Genomic DNA, 7959 nt, shown 5'->3' on the forward strand with positions numbered 1-7959 from the left:
AGGGGGGACCACGGGGAGCCTTTTGGCTGCCTGGCCCAAGGGGAGGTGGTGGGTGGGTCAGGGCGGCCGGCTGGGACCCCTGGGCCCTCACTGCTCCCGTGGAAGTTGCTGAGCGGACCCTGTCCTGCTTTGTGCCGAAGACCTTTCGTTCCGTCCCAGCGCTCGGTGGGACGAGGCTCCGGCTGCCGCTGGCAGGCCCTTCACTGCAGTGCTGTGTGCGGCCGAGGGCGCAGGGCAGAGGGGTGCCAGGCGCTCAACCCCGTTGCTCTGCCCCCAGGGTGCCTCCAGCTCCTCGGGTGGGGACAGCTCCTGTGAGGAAGGCCGCGCCCGGCGCGCCCCGGCCCTGCCCCCCTTCCATGCCCGCTGCGGGGCCCCCGACCCTGGCCGCCCGGCCCCTGGCTCACCCTGCGACCCCGACTACTCGTCCAGCAGCGAGCAGTCCTGCGACACGGTCATCTATGTGGGGCCCGGCGGGGCGGCGCTGTCCGACCGCGAGCTCACGGACAACGAGGGCCCGCCGGACTTCGTGCCCATCATCCCTGCGCTGAGCCGCCGCCGGCCGTCCGGGGGCCCACGGGACGCCGACCACTTCCGCTGCAGCACCTTCGCAGAGCTGCAGGAGCGGCTGGAGTGCATCGACGGCAGCGAAGGCCCCGCGGGGGCCCCGGCCAGCCCGGCCCGCGGCGGCAGGCAGCCCTTGCTGCCCGAGGCTGCGGCCCCCAGGACAGCCACGGACACCCCGCCGGCTGCTGGCGCACCTCACGGCAGCCCCGGCCCAGACGCGTACCGGGGCGCCCCCGAGCCGGACGGCAGCACCAGGCCTGAGCAGCTCGTGCCTGACAGGGCCACGGGTGGCGGAGGCAGGAGGCCGCTGGGGCAGCCGGAAGCGGGCGGAGCCTCAGCTGAGCCCGAGGGCGGGGGTGCCGAGGGCGTGGTCCGGACACCCCCGGTGGGGATGAGCGGGCAGGGGGGCTGCCCCCGGCCGCCGGCGAGGGGCCGCCTGGAACGGGGCCTGCTGACCACCACGGTGACGCTGCAGCAGCCCGTGGAGCTGAATGGCGAGGACGAGCTGGTGTTCACGGTGGTGGAGGAGCTGGCCCTCGGGGGGCGCCCCGCCAGCCTGGCCAGCTTCGGCAGCGACTGCTCGCTGCAGGCCCTGGCCTCGGGGTCGCGGCCGGTCAGCATCATCAGCAGCATCAACGACGAGTTCGATGCCTACACCGCGCAGGCCCCCGGCTCCTCCATCAGCGCCTGGCTCAGCGAGGGCCGCGTCGGCACGGCCGACAGCTGCGGCCCCACACCGCAGCCGTGCTCGCGGGCCAGCCCGGACCCTTTCAGCCCCGGCTCCCCCGCCGGGCCCGCCCCTCTGGGCCCCCCGATCCCGGGCAGCTCCCCGGAGCGGGACAGACCGGGCAGTTCTGGCCCCGTGGCCGCGGCAGCTGCTGCCCAGCCTGGCAGGGAGCTCCAGCCCGTGTCCCCGTGCGCGGCAGCGCCCCCCAACACCATCCATTCCAGCCTCCCCCGGAAACCCAGGACTACCTCCACGGCCAGCCGCGCGGACTGCCCTCGCCTGGCCCTGAGCCCGCCGGGCCCCGGGGGCCTGTTCGAAGACCCCTGGCTGCTCCGGGCAGATGGACGTGGCCCACCCCTGGCGGTCCCTGCCAGCAGGCCGCCCAGCCCGGCCCCGCTGCTGGCCTGTGCCCGGAGGGTGGTGGACGGCTGTGAGGTGGCAGCCAGGGCTGTCCACGGGCCGGAGGCCGGGGCGCAGATCCCTCCGCTGCGGAGAGGGGCCACCACGCTGGGGGTGACCACATCCGCCGCGCCCTGCGGGGAGGTCGCGGCTGAGGCGGGGGCCTGCCTGGGGAGCCCGAAGGCCGCCTGCAGTGGCAAGAAGAGTGTGGCTCCCAAGGGTGCTCTGTTCCTGCGGCCCGGTGGGTCGGCGCCCCCGGCCCCGCCTGTGCGCAAGTCCAGCTTGGAGCACAAGGCCAGCCTAGCGCCCGCCCCTCTCCCGGCGGGGGGCCTGGCCCGGACCGGGGCCGTGGCCTTCTTCCCCGCCGAAGAGGAGGCCAGGCCTGGCAGCCGGGCCGACCACCCTGCCTCCAGGGCCACGTCCAGCCTGAAGGCTCGGGCTGGCAAGGCGGAGGCTGCGTCCCGGCCCGCCCCCCACGGGTCTCTGGAGCGGTGCGAGGGGCCGGCCCACGGCAGCGGCAGGGCCAGGGAAGCGGCGGGGAGGCCTGCCCGTGCCGTGCCCAGGCTGGGTGTGCCGCCCTCCAGCCCTGCCCCCGGGCCCGCTCCCGCCTGTAAGGGCAGCCCTGCGAAGGGCGTGGGGGCCCCCAAGTTCCCCGCCGGTGGGGGCAAGGGCCGCAGCGTGGCCGGCAGCGGGTCGAGGGCTCTGGGGGCTTCCGCCAAGCCGCTGGCCCCCGTGGCAGGCCGGACCCCGGGCGGCCCCGCGGCGGGTCCCCGGGTGGCCCCGCGGGCGGCCCCTGGCGTCGGCACCAAGGCCGGCCGGGGCACCATCATGGGCACCAAGCAGGCGCTGCGGGCCGCCCACTGCCGCGTGAACGAGCTGGCGGCCGGCGGGGCCCGCGGCCGAGGCAGCCCCTGCTGGGCCTCGGCCGACTCCGACAGCGGCAACGACAGTGGCGGGAACCTGGGCGAGGAGCGGCCTCCCGCGGGCCCCGCGCTGCCCTCCCCCTACAGCAAGGTGACGGCCCCTCGGCGGCCCCAGCGCTGCAGCAGCGGCCACGGCAGCGACAACAGCAGCGTGCTGAGCGGCGAGCTGCCGCCCGCCATGGGCCGCACAGCGCTCTTCTACCACAGCGGCGGCAGCAGCGGCTACGAGAGCATGATGCGCGACAGCGAGGCCACCGGCAGCGCCTCCTCCGCTCCCGACTCCCTGAGCGACAGTGGGGCCGCCTCCCCGGGCGGCCGCGCCCGCAGCCTCAAGTCCCCCAAGAAGAGGGCCACAGGTGGGCGCGGCCGCCGCGGCGCCCCAGCACCCCTTCTCCGCCCCGGAGGCGGGTCCCCGTCCCTGAGGTCTGGGGGCCGGCAAGGGCAGGCCGCGCGGTCCCCCGATGGGCCTGCGGACCTGGGAGAGGACTGGGCTGGGGGCCAGTGCCCCGCCGCCTGGACGCCCCCCACCTCCGTCCCCTGGGCCCTCCGTCTCTGGGAACCTGGGTGGGGCGCGCTCGTCCCTTGTGCTGCGTGTGGTTGGGGGACCCGACCGTGGACTGATGGGTGGGGGGGGCCGGCGGGGCCTGGGGGCCGAGCTGGGGAGTCCGTCCCGGGGCAGCAGGAGCCAGGCAGAGCAGGGAGTTAGGACGCAGTGTGGCAGGCCAGGGCAGTCGTTAGAGGCTGGGGGAGGGCGGGCCTGTGGGCCCCGGGGGCGGTGGTGGTTGGGACCCCCGCGCTCGCTCCCCCAGCAGGGCGCCGGCCGGGGCCCCTGTCACCCAGCCCCCGCCTCTGCCCCAGGTCTGCAGCGGAGACGGCTGATCCCGGCCCCGCTGCCCGACGCCGCCGCCCTGGGCCGCAAGCCCAGCCTTCCCGGGCAGTGGGTGGACCTGCCCCCGCCCCTGGGGGCCTCCCTGAAGGAGCCCTTCGAGATCAAGGTGTATGAGATCGACGACGTGGAACGCCTGCAGCGGCACCGTCCGCCGCCTCGGGAGGAGCTGGAGGTCAGGGACGGCGTGGGCGGCCGGGGGGTGTCCCACGGCATGGCGGGGGGGACCCTGGGGGTGTGGCCGGGCAGCCTCTGACCTCGCCTTCCCCTCTGGTCCGCAGCCCTCCCAGGATGTGGAGAAGGTAGGAACGGGCCCTGGGCCCGTGGTGGTCCCCGCGTCCCCCTTGGGCAGAGGGTGGGTGGCCGGAGGGGTCCTGAGGCCACCCCCGCGGTTCCTGGGGTTCCCACCACCGGGCCAACCCATCCTGGGCCCAGTTCCACGCAGACGCCGGCAGGCTGCTCACGCGCCACCGGCGGCGGCTTAGGCCCTGCTCCTGCCCACCCTTGCGGCCCCACTGCGCGCCCGCCCAGGGCCCGGGCTGCCGGGAGCCCCCGGGGGTCCCTCATGCCTGAGCCCGCTGCCGCCCCGCCCCCAGGGCCCAGTGTGTGTCAGCGCGAAGCTGCGGCTGGCGGAGCGCCGGCAGCAGAGGCTGCGGGACGTGCGGGCCAAGCGTGAGCTGCTCTGCGCGGAGCTGGCCGCGACGCAGGGCCGGCTGATGCTGGAGCCGGGCCGCTGGCTGGCGCAGTGTGAGTCCCCGCCGCTGAGGCCCACGCTCGCCGGGACCCGCCCCCGCCCCGCCCTGGATGCCCTGGCCCTCTGTGCCCCGCCCCAGGCCCTGGGCCTGACCGGCGGTCGCTGTCCCCCCAGTCGAGGTGGACCCTGCGCTGGAGCCCGAGTCTGCGGAGTACCTGGCAGCGCTGGAGCGTGCAACGGCTGCCCTCGAGCAGCACGTGAACCTGTGCAAGGCCCACGTCATGATGGTCACCTGCTTCGACATCAGCGTCGCCGCCCCGGCCGCCACCCCGGGGCCGCAGGAGGTGGACGTCTGAGGCCGGGCCCGGGACTCGGGGGAGGGGACGTGCAGGGCGTGAGGACGGCACGTGGGATGGACGGCGGATGTGGCAGAGGATGGAGGGACGTGCGCGCGGAGGGTCCGGCGCGGGGCCGGCTCGGAGTGGAGGGGATACGAGGGAGCGGTGCGGGCGGGGGTGTGTGCGCTCAGGACGCGGCGACGGTCCCCGCCCGGACAGCAACGCAAGTGCCTTTATCCTGGACCAGGGCTTCTCTTCCTTTCACGTTTGGTGCTAAAAACTCAGGCCACCAGCAGCTTGGCCCCCGGGCCCCTCCCAGCGTTCAGGGCCGCAGCCCCGGGGCTCTGCCGGCCTGTGGCCCCGCCCCGAGCGCCCGCTCCGTCCTGAGGTCACGGGGGCGGCGCCCCGGGCTGAGCCCGAGCCACGCAGCGCCTTCTCCCACGGCGGGAGCTCTTACCAAAACCACATGCAAAGAACAAACCCACACACACGCGGGGGACGAGGGCTGTGTACAGGTCCTGTTAGGTTTGTATTTTTATATGATTTTGCCTACAAACACATTTGCAGTGGGGGCTTGAAGACAGATGATCTATGTTTCTACAGTTTTCTATGGAAGGGGTCCCTCAGGCTGGGCTCTCTCTGGGGGCCCCGCGGGCCGGGCGGGGACCAGGCTGGGCCTGCCGATGCGCGGCGTTCCCCTCACCGCGGGCTGTTTCCTGGCCGTCGTGCATTTTGGGGGGCACACGCATCTTTGTACAAACGTGTAGGTGGCCTCTTGCCACAGCTTTTATTTGTGAATAAAAGACACACCGATTGTCCACGTGGCTCCTGAGTCGCAGGCGCTCTGCCCCTCTCCGGGGCTCCGGGTGCGGGTCGGTGCGCCCTTGGGGACCCCGGGTCTCCCGCTCCGTCGCCGGCTGCCTTGGCAGGAGGGAGACAGTGGCCGTGCTGTGGACCCTCAGGCTTCGAGGCCCTGGAGGCAGCAGGAGCCCCACGCGGCATGGCTGGGCCCTGTTGGGGGCGGGGGCGGGGGCTTGTCCCCAGAGGACTGGGACCCTGTTCTGGGTTCCTGCAGAGGCCCCAGGCCCTCTGGGGGAGACAGAGCCCGCTGGGGCCCTCGTCCCTGCTGTCCCTCACCTGGCGTCGCTGGCCTCCTGGTCCGCCTGGCTCCTGGGGGCCTTTGAGCTCGGCCTGTCCCAGCGGCTGCGATCAGCTTCTCCCCAGGCCTGCGTCTCTGCCCCCACCTTGTCTGAAGGCTGCACCCGGCGCCCGCCCCGCCCGCCCCGCTCGGGCCTTCGCTGCCCTGGCTGCGGGCCCGGCCCTGGGCCCCTGGTGCTGACCACGCTCCGTCTGAGGCCTGGTCCCCTGGCTCCAGGCCCCCCAGAGCCTCCCAGCTCGGGCCCTTCGCACCGTGTGCCTGGGACCCACCCTCCAGGCGGCGAGTGTGGGGACCCTCCTTGGTGGCTCTGCTGCCCCCTCCACCCGGCACATCCCACCTCGATGGGGCCCTCAGAGGTGGGGTGAGGTCTGAGTCGTCACTGCACCCCCACGTGGGGCTCGGGGCTGGGCGCCGGTGGAAGGGAGGGAGGGAGGGAGGAAGGAAGGGGCAAAGGGATGAGGCTTCTCGAGGAGGCTTCCAGCCTCAGGCAGAAGCAGGTCCAAGATCCAATGAGTGTTCACACCGCCTCCCTGGACGCTCCTGGTCGGCCTCAGACAGGCCTGGTCCTCCATGCGGCCGTGTGGCCCCTGTGGGTCGGGCCACAGAGCCGTCCATGCTGGGCCCCCCGCCCCAGGCTGCCTCCTCACTCTGCTGCCGACCACACCTGGGTCCCCGGCCCGTGGGTCCGGGTCCCCTGTCAGCTCACCTGGGGCGGGACTCCTCTGCCCCCAGCTCTCCCTCCCTTCCTGCCCTGAGGCTGGGTGCCACCCACGCCTGCTTCTCTGTCACGGGATCTGGGGGCAGGGCAGGTGTGATGGGACCCGGGGTGGGGTGGGGAGACGGACCCTATCGGGGGCCTGGGGACCGTCCAGGCAGCTGGGGCCCAGGGTCTGGCCCTGCATGGCCCAGGGGCCCCTCTGTCCTCAGGGGCCGGGGAGGAGGTGCTGGGGGTCTGGCCGGCTGCACAGGAGGCCGTGGGCCTGGCTCCGCTGAGAGGGCTGCGGGCTCGCTCCCAGCACGCCCTGCGCCGCCTCACCCGGGCTGCGGGCGGGGGTGGGGGTGGGGGTGGGGGTGGTGGGCTGGCCCAGTGGTCTCTCTTCTGCAGGGAACACCCCCTGCTCCCTCCCGGGCCCCTCGATCAAGCGCTGGAGGGGCCTCTCGGGAGCAGACCCTGCGGATCCCGGCGGCACCCACTCCCCACCGCCGCGCCGAGGGCGGCACCTGCTCTCCAGGACACCCCCACCCCCGTCCAGAGCCTGCGCGGCCTTTCATCTGGGACATCAAAGCTCCCAGCCCTGCCATTACAGGCTGGGCCCCTCTGGGAGCAGCTGAGGGCCCGGAGGCCCATTCTGTGGATGGAAGGGCACGGGACCCAGCTGTGGGCCGGCCCGGCAGTGCCGTGCGGTGCCATCAGCCGCTGGTCTGTGGGCCTCCGCTGGCGAACAGGTGGGGAAGCTGGGGCCCAGGGCGGGCGCCTTTCAACTCGGAGGAAGGGGCAGAATCGGAGCTCACAAGGATCCCGGCGGCGGGAGTCCGGGCCAGCCCAGCCCCAGGGGGAGGGTTGGGAGCTGGTGGGAGGAGGCTGGGGTGCCGGCCTGGGCGGCAGGGACGGGGTACAAGCTGGCCCAGGCAGTGCCTCCAACGGTTGGTCTGCTCCCCGGGCGAGGTGCCCGTCTGGCCCGCCCTGCCACCCTGCCCACCCGGCCCTGGGCCCCGAGAGGCCACGTGGGGAGGCAGGGCGGGGGTGAGGGGCGTCAGGCTGAGCTGGGTGAGCAGGGACCGGGCCCAGAGGGCCCAGAAGGCGGCTGGGAACAGGCAGGAGCCAAGCGCTTGCCCTGCGGGCCCACCTCTCCCTGGGCCTGGAGTCCTGGCTGCTCCTTCCCGGCCACCTCGGGGTGAAGGGGCCCAGGGACCCGCCTGAGATATTAGAGCCCTTGGGAGCAGCTCAGAGCTTTCTGGGCGGGGACTCGGCCCTGCGCCCTGGCCCCCTGGCCATGGTCACGCAGGCGGCGAAGGGGCCTGCAGCCGTGACCGTGGAGAGGGCAACGCCTGCGTGGTGTGGGGACGGTGGCATTGGGGGCAGGAAGCAGAGGCGGGCGGGCCCGGCGGGCAGCCTGGGACCCCGGGGCCTGGACCCGGGACCCCAATGCATGTGCACGGCTCCGCCAGGGCCGCGCCTCCCAGGCGCTGGCTGCAGCAACGGACACGTGGGGCCTTGTCCTCTCCCGAGCTGGGCCCCCGGGACGTGGGGTGAGGCCACGTCGGCCCC

General features: G+C 74.2%; 1 protein-coding gene across 1 annotated transcript in view; it reads left to right on the top strand.

Annotated features, from left to right (window-relative positions):
• KIF26A (kinesin family member 26A) overlaps positions 1 to 4813 on the top strand; it is a 30734-nt gene extending 25921 nt beyond the window's left edge. Inside the window, exons 12-15 of the mRNA XM_054567685.1 lie at positions 278 to 2969; positions 3472 to 3667; positions 4074 to 4246; positions 4368 to 4813. Coding sequence (XP_054423660.1) covers positions 278 to 2969; positions 3472 to 3667; positions 4074 to 4246; positions 4368 to 4549 — 3243 coding nt within the window. The 3' untranslated portion in view covers positions 4550 to 4813. The remainder of the gene's footprint in view (positions 1 to 277; positions 2970 to 3471; positions 3668 to 4073; positions 4247 to 4367) is intronic.
• Positions 4814 to 7959: the final 3146 nt, after the last annotated feature.

This window comes from Pteronotus mesoamericanus, unplaced genomic scaffold (genome assembly GCF_021234165.1).
Source record: "Pteronotus mesoamericanus isolate MK-2021 breed Mesoamerican mustached bat unplaced genomic scaffold, CSHL_Meso_final contig_192, whole genome shotgun sequence".
In the NCBI taxonomy this organism is placed as follows: Eukaryota; Metazoa; Chordata; class Mammalia; order Chiroptera; family Mormoopidae; genus Pteronotus; species Pteronotus mesoamericanus.